Source organism: Dioscorea cayenensis, chromosome 5 (genome assembly GCF_009730915.1).
Source record: "Dioscorea cayenensis subsp. rotundata cultivar TDr96_F1 chromosome 5, TDr96_F1_v2_PseudoChromosome.rev07_lg8_w22 25.fasta, whole genome shotgun sequence".
In the NCBI taxonomy this organism is placed as follows: Eukaryota; Viridiplantae; Streptophyta; class Magnoliopsida; order Dioscoreales; family Dioscoreaceae; genus Dioscorea; species Dioscorea cayenensis.
In genome coordinates this window covers 6,180,169-6,194,904 of record NC_052475.1, presented here as the reverse complement: position 1 = coordinate 6,194,904, position 14,736 = coordinate 6,180,169, and the positions used below count along the sequence as shown (strand labels likewise).

The window sequence follows — 14,736 nt, the reverse complement described above, 5'->3', positions numbered from 1 at the left end:
CATGAAAAGATTTAGAAGATGTAAAAAGATATGGATGCAATTATTTCTTTAATTATGTTTTGAGAGATGCTCTCAATAAAAAAACTATTGCGTTTCCTTTTTATTCTAGCGTGAAAAAAAAGAAGATGAAATTCAAATAAAAGATGATTTCAGAACTATAAAGAAACAACAATTGAATAAAAAACTCAACCTTAATTTTAAATTTTAGAAAGGTGAGGAAGAGAGCCAAGAAGCAAGATGAGAGTTGGGAGGACGCCCAAGCATGTGACATCAGCCCTCTCCAACACTTATCTATATATAAATATATGCATAGAACATTTTTATACACTAGTTTCACTAAAACATATAGGAGATATTTATGTTATACACTAGTTTCAACTTAACTATTGTTAATGGAAGACATGGCTGGATGGATAGCCAAAAAGTGATTCTGTTGTTAGCATGAAATATGAATCTATGGATTAGCTGGGTGCCCTTCATCCTCAATGTATGCTATATTATAAACAGGAATTTTCAAGCGGCATCCATTTAAAGCTTTACTTTGAAGTGCTGGATGCAGTTCTTTCAAGGTTTCTGCTACAGCCATATCATGCTTCTTTTTAAGCTCTAGAAATTCCTTCTGTTGATCAATCAGTAGATTCTCAAGTTTCTTCACAATCAAATACAGATCTTCAGATTTATCATCCAGCAATTCCATATGCAAGGATTCATCCTGATTTTCACATCCATTGGGAACAAGTTCACCACCCAAAGGAGAAGCACCTGTTGCAAATAATTCAGTCAGTACAATACTAGATGAATCATTGGAGGATGTGTGTCGCATGGTAAACATTTCTGATGATTCAAGGCTTTCTAAATTATCATTTCTGTCAATACCATCAGAGGAACCTTTCTGCTGATTTGATAAGTGCATTCCCTCAGAGCAATGAATTTTTTTGATCATCCAGGTTAAAGGAACTGCCTACTTTTCCATAAACCCCAACAAAAGCGACATGACTGCCATGAGAATTCAAGTCAATATCATCAGAGGAATCATTCTGCTGATTTGATGAGTGCATTCCCTTGGAGCAACGAATTTTTTGTTCATCCAGGTTAAAGGAACTGTCTTCTTTTCCATAAAACCCCAACAAAAGAGTCATGACTGGCATGAGAATTCAGGTCACATGATTCATTTGATTCAGTATGCCCTGATGTAGACATGTTGCTGGTCGCTCTGGGCGAGTCAGACCAATACTTGCGCCCAGAAGGAAGCCTTTCTAAGACTAGACCACCACAAGGATGTTCGGTGTCATTTGGCAAAGCAGTAATTTCATCTTCAGCTTCTGACTCACGATAATCAGAAGCCATTATCTCACTGCCAGGGTTACTACTAAAAGGTGTCCACTCAGGAATGTGAGCCTGTATCTCAGTATCTATGATTTCTGCAATAGAGGTAACATCTTGATCTGTAAGATCTAACTCTGCAACCATTTCTGTGGCTACACTGATTGATGTGTCTGCTTCAATGTCAAATGGGAAGTGGATGTTATGAACTTGTCCTGTGAATACAAAAAAAAAATTGCGCCATAAGGACTCTGGGTAGTCATGACTGCAACTATCACAACAGATGATGGTAAAAGATCATTCCAGAACCTGTTGGATCAGATATTCTAAGCTTTAAAAAAATTATGTTAATGTCTTTCCGTTGACCTTCCACTGTGAAATCTCGACCATTAATTGAAGGCTCCACTAGAGCACGCACATTAGAGCAGCCAACTATTCCTGCATTTGCATAGATTTTATACAGAGCAACCATGAAATATAAGCTACAAAAGGCAAAATATCACAAACATTGGTCGATTTAAGTTCCAAGCTACCATAAGCATTCTAAAATGATTCACCTGTATATTTTGTGTCAAGCTGCAGAGAGCGGCCTATGATTCCATTACTGGAATCCAGTTGAAGGAAAGGATCCATTAATAATTCTCTTGCTGACAATCTCTCAGAAACATGAGCAATACACTTTTCTATGAACTGTTTCACTCCAGGGTCCTTCACTTTAACCAATGATGCAGGTTTAATGCCCTATAAAAGAGCAAGAAAATGTAAGAGCAATATGACATGAATTTGTTGGAAATCAAACACATGTTCACTGCTTCATTTCTTTAGTATTGTACATGAGTATATCAATTTGTCCAAATAGGATTGTTCATTGATTCATATCAATTGGTTCTCCATTAAAGATGGAACTATTGGAATTCATTGGCGTAATCATGCAAAATCCAGGTTATCCTACCCTGAAAAAAGTATCCTTTACCAAGTAATCGAGTTACGTTGTATCAATAATTAGAAGAAACAGAAGGTGTTTCAGTTGTTCAGCATTGTATATTGATTAGTTTTCATCAATTATGCAACATAATGAGATTAGGAATAGGACATTTGTAGAAGATTTGACTGTGCACCTCCTTTATGTCGCTATGACTTGGCATCAAGTCTTTGGGATTTCAAGCTTGATAGATCATAACAAGCTACCTTAGTTGACATCCAAGTCATTATTAAGAAAAAGTCCAACTTATCATTTTCAAGAATGGAGGTGTTATATTCTCTCAGGAACTACGCAGACACCAACTTTCCACCTTTTCACATACAACCTACCTTATATCTATCTTTAAGTCTTCCCAACCATTGGAAGGTAGCTAAAACATACATAATGCCAAAAAAAAATGTCTAAATTTATTATTACATAAACCCTTCACTACTAAAAATGTTATTATGGAATTTCTTTGTGGCTTGCAATGTTATATTCTTGCTGATGTTACACAACAATATCCATTCTTCAGAGATCTTCATTATTTTGGAAGGACGGTGGCCAATGCATTCTTTATTGGATAGCATTTTTTTTTTAGTTTTCTTTTTTGCTATCTAGCAACTACACCCTTCAAACTCCTGACCTCTCGCTCGTAGACAAAGTGTGTCCATTAGATGGCAGTTAGAACAGCAGATCTCTTGAGGTGAAATACAGCCAAAAGCTTTAAAACAACTCTATTCATTTTGGAAAATCAAGTAAAACTAATTTGTAAGAGAGATCTAAAAAAGCTTTCCCCTTTCTAATAGTATCCATTAATATTGTTGCATTTATTTCAATTTATAATCAATACCTACTGAATGCTCCACAAATGTTCAACAGATTCAACAAATAAGAAGTTTAGGCCTAAGATGTATAAAGTATTATCAAGAACTACAAGCCACAAAAGAAGTTTAATTCTCTTATTATATCAAAGGTAAATAAGTCGTGCTGATCAACTAGGTGGGCACTATTACTGCCTGGTTTCATGTTAAGATGTACATCAGAAGGAAAAGATTTATCATAATAGAGAATATATCAGAAAAAATTGGTGGAATTGAAATCAGTAAAAGAAAATAAACATGTTGTGATGCTAAAACATGATTGAAGTTCAGATATCAAGGACAAAATATTATGACAGTGATGAATTAAACACAAAACAGATTACTTTTATGAAAGAACATCATCCTCACCGATGACACTTTTTTGAATATTTGTGCAGGATTGGAGCACTCCACATATGGATATTCCAGTGTGACCAACTCCAATAAGCACATGCCAAATGCATAGATGTCAATGAGCTCGTTATACTCTTCCTCATAAAGCTCAGGTGCCATAAATTCAGGTGTTCCTACAGTCCAAACTCAAAATACTTCAATGATTTACTACTTGGATTTTCAACAAAGTCACCAATTTACTTGAGAAGAGCAAATAGCAAGTGACCAATCACACTGTGAGCTAAATGAGCATGTCGAAGTATGGCAGCCAAACCAAGATCTCCAATCTTCACCTCACCCTGGTTCCCATTAACAAATATATTATCGCATTTCAAGTCCCTGTGAATAACCGGAGGATCATTACTGTGGAGGTAATAAAGGCCGCACAAGATCTGCCTTGACCAATTCTTCAAGGCCCTTAAATCTACATGCTTATGTTTTGTTCGGTACCTATCAAAATCAATGATTATAAAATATGAACTCAATCAATTAAAATTCTGAGACATATGAATGATAAGCATGAAAGAAAAAAATACTGACTGGCGCAGGGTCCCCGAGGTGAAAACCTCTGTTATAAAATTGATATTATCATGCTTGGTATCAACCCAAGAATTGTAAAACTTGATAATATTCTTATGCTTGAGAGTCTTGAGCAGGTGAACCTCCGAGTATAACCGTTCCAGATCATCAACATTCCTAAGCACATCTACCAACTTCACCTGATTCCAAGCTACCTCTATTCCTTCCAATTCATCAAATGCTTTGTAACTAATGCACACAAAAATCATGCAAATTAAGGTACCAAATTCAAATCTAAAGAACCATATCCATATTCAACAATAAAAAAAATTAGGGCAAAGGATACACAGTCTTGAATGCACCCTTGCCTAACACCTCGCCGTACTGCAAAATCATAAAAATAAGAAAAAAAAAAATGAGACAATTAAAAAAGTGTAAAATATATACATATAAGAAAATGAAATCGAAACAAGAACAGAAGACCCGAATATAGCGACCGGTGGGATCGGATTCTACGGCGGCCGACTCGTCCTGCTTCTGGTCGGAAGACGAATCGACCGACATTGATTTCCGAATCAATTCAGGAGAAATCGAGGAAAGAGGAAGAGACAAAGAAAGAAGGGAATCCAAAGAGAGGGAGATTGGAGACAGCGAGATCTCCAGGATACACGGAACGGGTGAAGATGATAATGGGGGGTAGGGAGAGAGCTTGAGGGAGTCTGCTGACCAAATTTGCCAGGATTGACCGTTGCATTACGTTTGGGTTTTGTTTATATTCGCTTCTGAAAACACAAATAACAGAGATCTTGTTTGCCCTCCTTTCCTTCTACACATTGGGTGAGGAGTGAGGACGAGAGAAGCAACATCATGCCAACATGCGGGATTGAGCAATGTAAGACAGGTCCCTCTTTAGCCATGCTAACATGTATAACGTTAGCTTTCTGTTTATGGGATATATTTATTAAAATAATAATATTCTTTTACTGTGTCATTAAACATGTCAAGGTTTGGCTAATTAAATTCATCTCTCAGGAGCAAATGATTTTTCAATAGTAATTATCTTTCTGTCTAGCTTTCAATAGTATCATATTTTTTGCATAAATTTATTTTATATTTACATTGTCTGAATCACCTTTTATGTGCATATTCTGACAAGTGTTGAAATCATATATATATATATATATATATATATATATATATATATATATGTAATTGTTTACCTATACCATGGTGGAAGCCTGCAGACAAAAAATTACTTCTATTAATATACAGTATATACAAGTATATACAGACACTATTAGAAAGAGGCAATGTTGTTTTTCTTAAATATTTATAGCATGTTCTAGATAATGTCTCTCAACAAACTTTTTTTTTTTTTTATTTTGACAAAGGTGACAAGCGCCGGCCCATAATAGGGTGTCAAGAGATAGATAAGTAGGGAGGTGCACTAATTATGGTGGTTTAATAACCCCGTAGAAATTTATTAACTCGGCTAGATGTTTCATGGGGCAATTAAATTTCTACCATGTGCACGCCCAGAAGATATTTCGAGAACCAAACCAAGTTAATAAATCCCCCTGCCTTGCAACCCTGAAGGGGAGGGAAATGACATCCTCCCCCAGATGACTCATGAACAGTATAATTACAGTATATATATAGTATTGTAACAGTACTGCTGACCCAATGATTCAACTCTGGGTCAGCCCATTCACTATCCAAATAACATACCACTATACCAAGCAGTGGTTGTTACAATCTTTTCTTCTCAATATTCATGTTGTCACGAGAAATCTTCTATAATCCTTATGTGTTATCAAAATAGCCTATTTTATTATTTTCCAAAATAAATAATAATAATAATAATAATAAATAATTAAAATTTAAAAAAATTTAAATTTAACATGTTTAATGAATATAAATGAAATAATTTTTAATAGCATATATAGAGGCAAATAATTTTATTCAAATTACCTTCTAAACAGCCGCAGTGCATTTTATCAAAGTTTTTTCCTCGAAGTACTCATGTTATATTCTTAACATTTAGAAATTTCATATAGTTTAATATCATATTCATTTAAATTTTTTTTTCAAATATCTATATTTCAATTTTCATAGTTGTTTTTCGAGGCAGATTCAATAGGGGATTTGGGGGATGAAAGCCCCCCCTTGCCCTTGGGTCAGGCTGATGACTAGCTGTCTCACCGGAGTTCGCTAATTTCTCCCTTGGTTTCAGCCCTCAGGCAAGTCGAGTCATTGAGCATCTATTCTCCATGGATCATGATCCATCAATCACCATTGAAGTCTTAAGTCTGAAAATGCTTCAAAGTTCAAAGATTTTGCTTTAGAAAATGGATTCGTTAATCAAACAACTACAATTGAAATACAGCATGGCATGCTTTAGCTCCTCGAGCTTGAATTTCTGTCCAAGATATCAACTATCTGATATTCATGCAATAGTTGTGATGTGCTTTTCTATATGAAAAAATTACAATTAAATAATTAAATATGTATAATTCTAGGTTTAGCTTGATCCCAATCCTTTGTATTTTTGTTCTTACTGTGAGTGCTCTGGCCCCCAATACCCTTGACCTTATCTTCATCATCTCATCTAGCCCGATCTAGCGATCCCGATCAACTTCAGACCCTTTCATTCAGTAATTCAAGTAAGTCCTTTCCTGAATTCTTGTTGTTCACTTGTCTATCTCCTTGATTCTTTTTTATTTTTTATTTTTGTTTTTATTTTTATTTTTTGGCTTCAAGATCGAATTCATCGAATTGATTTAGATTTTGATAGTTTAAAACCAGTGAAAGTGGCAAGTGAATTGTTTGCAAGGTAAATTGTTCTTGAACCTTGGTTAATGATTTGATTAGGAACAAATGTGAATGTTGAGCTTGATTTTAGCTGTTGAAATGAAAATTATGAAACTATATAAATGTTGAACAGCTGAGCTTGGTTGATGATTAGCAACAAGCTATTTGTTTTATTCTTGAATATTTGATTTGTTTTAAGTAGAATATAATAATATATAACCATTATACAGGTTTCATATGTATCAACTATGAGAACATTGGTTAATTTTCTTAGGCAACTCAAGTCAGTGGGCTAATTAGTAATGGTTATTACATCAAAGTTTGATTTAATGAAAAATCAAATTAAGTTATGTCTTTAATAATGCAAATCTAAAATTTAACATAGTATCAGAGCCCAACAAAAAATCACAAGTTGCAATTGAACAATGAACATATAGTTCAAATGGAGTAAGATAATAGTTCTACATTGGATAAAAAATAATAGTGTAAAAGGACTTATATAGTTCAAATGGGGTCACACCAATTATCTTGAAGTTTTTGGTACATTGGCCTTTATTTGAATCATCATAACCAAATTATTAAGTAAGGCCCACTAATGCAAATAAAAAATTTAACATATAACATTAAAGATAAGAACATTTTTGTTGAAAAATTTGATAAATGAACTAGAAACCAATTTGAACGTTTAGTTTTTTATAGAATCATATTGTTTCACAAGCTAATAACTCCAACTCCATGATTAAAATAATTAATTAATTCAATTAGTCAAAAGATTATTACTAGATCTTGTATTATATACCAACCAAAACATAGATCTTGGACTCTTAGAGCACACTCCAAAACCTGACATTTCTCTAAATACAACAATAAGAAACCATGAGATAGACTAGAAAACACAATGTTAGAATTTCAAATAATTTGATGGAAAATAGAACCAAGAAAAAAAATAGAGACATCATATGAGAAAAGTAATTAAAAAATAAAGATATATTGATTGGGGCCGCCCATCGGACCGATGGAGGTGCATCATAAATGCACGTGATTATCGAATCCCACGAGGACCAGAATCACTAGTACTATCCTCTTGTTATCTAGTTTGAAAGTAATGAGGTTGTGTAATCCTATGAGCTTTGGGAAAGAAGTAAGAAGGTGAGGAGAAAGTGTGAAAATTAAGGGTTAGTCAGGATTATCAATTCAAGGGAGTGGGTACCCAGATATGGTTTCATGTAGGGTTTTAACAAGGGTAATTGGAAAGTAACACTGATTGAACAATTGAAATGTTGGATTGAGGGAACTCAAAATTATATCAAACACATTCTCGAGACAAATCTAATATCTAATCCCATACTACGGTAGATTGAAATCACTTACTAACCAATTTTTATAAGATTGCACAGACTTCTAGGAATTCCCACTAATTGGGGCAGAGCAAGACCTTGCTACAATGACCCCTAGTCAAAAGAATCTCGACAACCTATCTCTAGTGCTTGCTGGTGATTCTCATCATCTATGAAAGATTTATACATAATGGATTTCTCAATACCATTGCATGAATCAATCATGAAATAGAAGCTCTCGCTATCCTAAACATGGCATTCAAACAACATAAATGAATCAAAGAAAACAAGAATAATCAATATTAAATACCAATGTCAAACACAAGTCATACTAGGTTCTACAAAAATCCTAAGTTCAATACAATACAAAAGATGGAAAAGAAAGAACTAGAATCCATTGATGAAAATCTCTTTTTCAAATCCACTTGATGTTGATAAGAGCTTAGCTATATCGCTGTCTTGGACTCTCCTTCAGCGACTTCCTTTCAATTGCTCTTAATCTCGGCTAAAATCTTTATCTTCAGCCATCACTCAAATCCCAACAACTTCCCTTAAAAACATTTAATATTCTAATTTATAGTTCCAGGAATCGGGGAGATACACTAGCTTGTATGCGGGCGTGTACAGGCCATGTACTTCAAGTTCTCAGTCTTTTTATCATTTTTCTCTTCGAAGATTCTTGAGGATAAAAAGTACACTGCCATGTACTTGTCTATGTATCTCTCTGGATACTTCAATAAGCATTGATTATGCACAAACAAGGGAGCTTTTATGTCTTGAGGATACATGGTCCAAACATGAGTGTGTACTTGCTAGTGTAATTCTCTGGATACTCTCATTTTGCTCCATTTTCGCTCCAATTTGTTCCAACCTCACTTCTTTTGCTCCAACTATATATATATATATATATATATATTAGCCTTAATACATAAAAGACATATTGTAGGTACTAGATCAACTCTAAACATGCCCAAAGATAAGCTAAGTGCTATCTATTCTAATTGGAAAAATAAGTATAATTAAGCACTTATCATATATAATGATGGAATGAGGTTACTTAATAGAAATTCTCAAATAAATAGTCCTAACAACTCATTTAGCTCTTTTATAAATTTGGTATGCCGATTATATATTGCAGGACATGGATATATTTTTTATTAAACGACTACGCAGAGTTGCCCAATGCTTGTAAAGCACCATCGGGCTCCAAATCAAGAGAGAAAAACACTCATGCAAGACTTCAAATTTGATAACATTGTTAGGGACTCAAGATAGACTATTAAAGCTGATTGAAGATTTTGATATTGGGATTAGAGATCAAGTTATAAAGGAATATTTGAATAAAGTCCTTGTCAATCAATTGGGCACAATTTTTTGTAGAAAGAGTATGGCAAACAAAGGAAGAGCTTTCGAGATGCTGATGTGTTCTCCGCAAGTATACGGGTCACACGCAAGTAGTAAAGTTGTACTCCATGAGGGGTAGGGTTGTCAAACCACAGGGACTAGACTCAAAGTACTAATTGATCTTCTAATCTCTAACCAGTAAATAATAGTTGGTAACTAGATCTTAAAGGAAGGAATGATGACAGGTAAGGGTTGAAACCGAACTAGGTGAGAGACGCAGAGATAGAGCAGGTGAAATTATAGAATCTAATATTTCAGCAAAAAGAGAGCAATGCCCCGGGATGATTCCTATGAACTATCGTATGCCGACTGACCTTTAATGCCTACCAGGTACATTCTAAGGTTCATGCGTGTGCTCAAAAGCAATATTGCATCTATGGTTCTCAAATACACCAAGGTCTGCTAGGATAACTGTGCATCTTAAACACATCAAGTTTTGCAATGACAATAAGCAATCACAACTATGGTCATCCATATACCGAGTATTACTAAAGCATCTGTGCACATCAAACACATCAAGTTATGCAAACATATCATTAAACACAAGAAACCAAAATAACTCTGTAGATCATTAGAAGAAAGTATTCAAAACATACAAAGCATCAAAGTTCAACATCCCGGGGCACCATGAACGGTTAGCCCCTAAGGGATGGGTACAACATGGAGAAAACAACTACAGATCTAAAGAAAGAAGATAAGACTCTCTTCTCTTCAAGTTCGGCTCCAATGTTGAGGTCCATTGCTAGCCCCATTTCTCTTGTGCCTCCACTACTAGCGCTCTAGCACCAAAGTTCAGTCCGGGTCCAGAAATGTGGAGGGGAAGACCATGGCAACCGCCTCCAAGAAAAAGGATGGAGGATGGAGAGAAGAATGCCCCAATAATGCCCTAGATCTAACTTAAAACGCGGATTCCAAGCACGACACGCCCTGGACACGGGGTGTCAATCGCCCACAAAAATTGCTGAAAAGTAGAATCACCGAAAAGCAAATTTTCAGGCCTGACACACCCTGTGACAAGAGTGTATCAGGCTCGACATGATCGTGCTAGGAGCACACAGACCGTGTCCCTTCTCCAGGCTTGTGCTACATTGATTTGCTACAATAAAATTCTACAGCACTCAGCTACATTGATTTTGCTATAGTACTCATCTTCACAAATCGCCTGGAATAATCAGTGGAACGAGCATGGTCGTGTCAAGACCGTGTCAAGCCTAAGAGCACTATAGATTCTCATCTTTTTGCACTGTAATTGCGCTGAATCCTGCTCTTTTGCATAGGGACCTATTTTCCTACACAAATACACTATAATACCGAAAGTAGCATCAAATCTCAATAAATAAACGCTTGAAGACACGATAAATACATAAAAAGGGTATGGAAATATATATATGGAATGCAATCCCCCACACTTGAGCATCTGCTTTTCCTCAAGCAAAACACATCAACACACAAGAAAGAAGATGAGTGCATGACCTCTGATCTCAATAATATAGGAATTTCAAAAGTGGAATAGAAAACCAATTGTTAGTGTGTGTTCAGCTTATCAAAAATGATAAGTTTCACTCTCACCTTGTACTCCCTCAAGTATGTGTGTGTGTGTGATTACCCTAATTTATGTACCCCATGCAATGTTGGATCAACTTAGCTAACAATGACCTTATTTCATACTATAATAAATAGGTAGTAGCTGCATACACCGTAGAGGTAGTCTTTCTCTTGGTAGGTAATCAAATGTACACTTGTAATGCCCAAAATTCAACTACTCAAGAGAGACTTTCACACTTCTAAGGTGATAGCTCTTTCTACAATCTTTTTACAAAGTATTTACAAAGAACCTGTAGGGCATCCCACAAGGAATCCGAATTTTTGGGTTTTTTTATTTTTATTTATTTATTAATTTTTTTACGGAAGAAACCATGTCATTGAGCTAAAGTTCTCTCCTAAATAGAAGTGGCTCCACAAATCGGGTAAGGTGAGAACATAAGAAGTTTCCAAGAGAAGAGTGAAGGCAAGAAATTTCGGCATTCAAATAAGGAGAGTCGAAGACACTATTTGAAGCTTATGAGAGATTCAAAGACCTTCTTCAGAGATACCCCCATCATGGCTATGCAACTCATCAATTAATTGATGTCGCAGCGGGTGGATCTCTTAGCAACAAATACCCCGACGAAGCCAAGCAACTCCTTGAATCAATGGCAAGCAATGAGTCTCATTGGGCCTCAAGAGGTGCACCATAAAAAGAGGCCAGAATTATGAAGTCAGTGCTAATGATGCTCTTGCCGCAAAGGTTGATGTGTTATCTCGGAAGCTAGACATGCTTATGGGTAGTAGCTCGAAGTCAGAGTCAGTGATGAGTTGTAGCACTTGTGGTGGAGGGTATGGAGTCGCCCACTGTCCTATTGCTAGAGCCTCCGTCGCCCCAAGTGAAAGTGTCAACTATATTGGAGGACAAAGGCCACAAGGGAATGCTTACAGCTCAACTTATAATCCGGGGTGGAAATACCACCCGACCTTCTCATGGAATCATGGGCAACAACAAAAAGCTACATCATCTCCACAAGATTCCCAAATGCAACAACCAATATTGGAGAAGAGATTCACTAAGTTCATGATTTACACTGAATCAAGGTTCGATAGCATAACCAGCAGTATGGATACTCAGTTCAGTAAGGTGAATGCTCAGCTTGCTCAACACACCGGACAGTTCAATGAGATAGGCTCCATTTTGCGAAACCTTCAAGCTTTTGTACAATCCCTTGAGCACCAAGTGGGGCAGCTTGCTAAAGCAAATTTTGAGCGACCTTCAGGCAGTCTTCCTAGAAACACTAAGGAGAACCCAAGAGAGCACTTGAAGGCCATCACCCTTAGAAGCGGGAGACAGGTTGAGACAAGGGTCGTAGTTGACCCAAGTGTCAAGGAAACTGGGGTAGCCGAAGTGGAAGACCCTAACATAGTGGAGAAAGTTATTGAGAAAAGCAAGCAAGATAAAGATAAGTAAATTCCACAAAAGGGTTCATCAAAGCCTTTTGAATTCAAACCTCTAATTCCCTATCCGGCTAGATTGAAGCAAGATAAGGAAGATGCTCAATTCAGAAAATTCATCAACATCTTCAAGCAACTCCACATAAATATCCCGATAGTGGAAGCGTTAACTCAAGTGCCCAAGTATACCAAGTTTTTAAAAGAATTGCTTACAAACAAGAGGAAATTGGAAGAAGAGGGCAACGTTGCTCTTACGGGAAATTGCTCGGCCATTTTGGAGAAGACTCTCCCACAAAAATTGAAAGATCCGGGAAGCTTCATAATTCCATGTGTACTTGAGGGTGGAGTTCAAGAAAATACACTAGCAGACTCGGTTGCAAGCATTAATGTTATGCCATATACCATGTATTTGAAGCTTGGTCTTGATGAACTTAGACCCACGAGAATGATTTTACAATTAGCGGATCGATCAACAAGGAAGCCTCGTGGGATTGTGGAAGATGATTGTCCGGGTGGACAAATTTGTATTTCCTGTGGATTTTATCATCATGGATATTGATGAAGATGTGGAGACACCATTGATTCTTGGTCGGCCATTTCTCACTACCTCTGGTGCTCTCATCGACCTTAAAGGAGGAAAATTAACACTAAGGGTTGGAGAGGAAGAAGTAGTATATACTCTACCGGCGGCCATGAAACACTTATTAAACCATGATGATACGCTTTACTTCGTTGATGAAACTGAACTTTTAATTTCTGATTGTGTGTAGGAGGTGCTATCATTAAACCCATTGGATGAATACTTGGGAGAGCTAAGAAATGAAGATCAAGAAGAACCTCAATCTCCTCTTCCAAGTTCTAATTTGAAGAAGCGAAAGGAGAAAGTTATGTGTACCAATGCCAAACAAAAAGAAAAAAAAAGATTCAATGTTGAAAAAAGTTTGGAGGGAGGTCCGGGGAAAGAAGAAGAAAGGTATTACTCACTCTCATCCAATACCTCAAGAAAAGAAGGTACAATCTTCACCTCCCTTTATTCATGAAAAATGTTAAATTCATTCTTTTGATGTCCTTGAATTTACCGGGAAGAAACACCAACAATTTGAAGATGACCGGGGGTAATTTCAAATTATTCAAACTCCCGTAAGGTAAATAATAAGGTACGTCAGGCTTGTGACGTTAAACAAGTGTTTCTTGGGGGTCTAATTCCATGTTTTTATGTTCTTTGTGTTCATGTTATCATGTTAGTGTTCTTTTCGTATTTTCTTTAATGTTTTGAATGTGAATAAGTCCATGTTATCATAACTTTGTATATTATTATCATCATCATCCATGTGGTTGTTTAATTGTGTGCATCGATGAGAAACACTTGGGTTGGCTATCATTTCATGCATTAGATCAAAATTTTGAACCATTATTTCATGTTGGAGATGTTTGTGGAATACTTTGTAGCCATGCCCATGTGTTTGGAGAAGTGAATAAAGCTTTAAAACATGTTTTCAAGGGTATTTGGCCTCAATGAGGAGCTCATTGAGGCCGTCTGCCCCAAACAGAGAAAAATAACTATGGCATACTGCCTCAATGAGGTCCTCATTGAGGCAGTATGCCCTATCCAGTGAGAAATAACTAGGGCATACTGCGTCAATGAGGTCCTCATTGGCAGTATGAGGTCGGGTTTCCATGTGTATCTTGCGACCTTGTCTCATTCTTCATTCTCCTTCTTCTCCAACCGAACCCTAACCTTCATTATCCATCAAACCATGGCCGGATCTCCTCATTTCTTGTTCTAAATCATCTCCTAACATCTTTGAGAAGTCGATCTAGTGGTTTTCTCCAAGCTTCACTCAAGTTTTCTCGGGCTTTTGTCGGTAAGAATCTTGTTAACTTTTTTTTATTTTCTCTTTTTCTTCTTGCTTTCTTGAGCTTATGTGGGGATTGTTTCAAGCTTTTAGCTTGTTTTGTGTGGGATGAGCATCATGCCTTTGAATTTTCTTGAACAAATTTTTTCGAATTCATGTTGATGGGAAACTCTTGCAAAATGAATAGTATCCATACGGCCTCCATATGGCCGTATGGATCCTATTCTCTTGTATTTCTCCATGTTTTACCCATTTTCATGCCACATTTTGCATTCTCTTGGATTCCT

The 14,736-nt window shown here is 36.4% G+C and overlaps 2 protein-coding genes across 4 annotated transcripts; both read right to left on the bottom strand.

The window, feature by feature from the left end:
• Nucleotides 1-424: 424 nt before the first annotated feature.
• LOC120261476 lies at nucleotides 425-965 on the bottom strand. Its single transcript, XM_039269390.1, has one exon. It carries the CDS (start codon nucleotides 941-943, stop codon nucleotides 455-457), a length of 489 nt encoding a protein of 162 aa, XP_039125324.1. The 5' UTR covers nucleotides 944-965; the 3' UTR covers nucleotides 425-454.
• Nucleotides 966-1,058: 93 nt separating this feature from the next.
• Nucleotides 1,059-4,851, bottom strand: LOC120261475 (probable serine/threonine-protein kinase WNK2). 3 transcript variants are annotated; one of them, XM_039269387.1, is made up of 8 exons: nucleotides 4,543-4,851; nucleotides 4,406-4,443; nucleotides 4,081-4,308; nucleotides 3,767-3,990; nucleotides 3,517-3,674; nucleotides 1,881-2,064; nucleotides 1,633-1,761; nucleotides 1,059-1,538 (listed from the first exon to the last, which is right to left on the bottom strand). In XM_039269387.1, exons 1-8 carry the CDS (start codon nucleotides 4,621-4,623, stop codon nucleotides 1,093-1,095), a joined length of 1,488 nt encoding a protein of 495 aa, XP_039125321.1. In that variant the 5' UTR covers nucleotides 4,624-4,851; the 3' UTR covers nucleotides 1,059-1,092. The 3 variants fall into 3 exon arrangements, with proteins under 3 accessions (XP_039125321.1, XP_039125323.1, XP_039125322.1); XM_039269389.1 differs by having other exon boundaries at nucleotides 1,690-1,761; XM_039269388.1 differs by lacking the exon at nucleotides 4,406-4,443 and having other exon boundaries at nucleotides 4,544-4,851.
• Nucleotides 4,852-14,736: the final 9,885 nt, after the last annotated feature.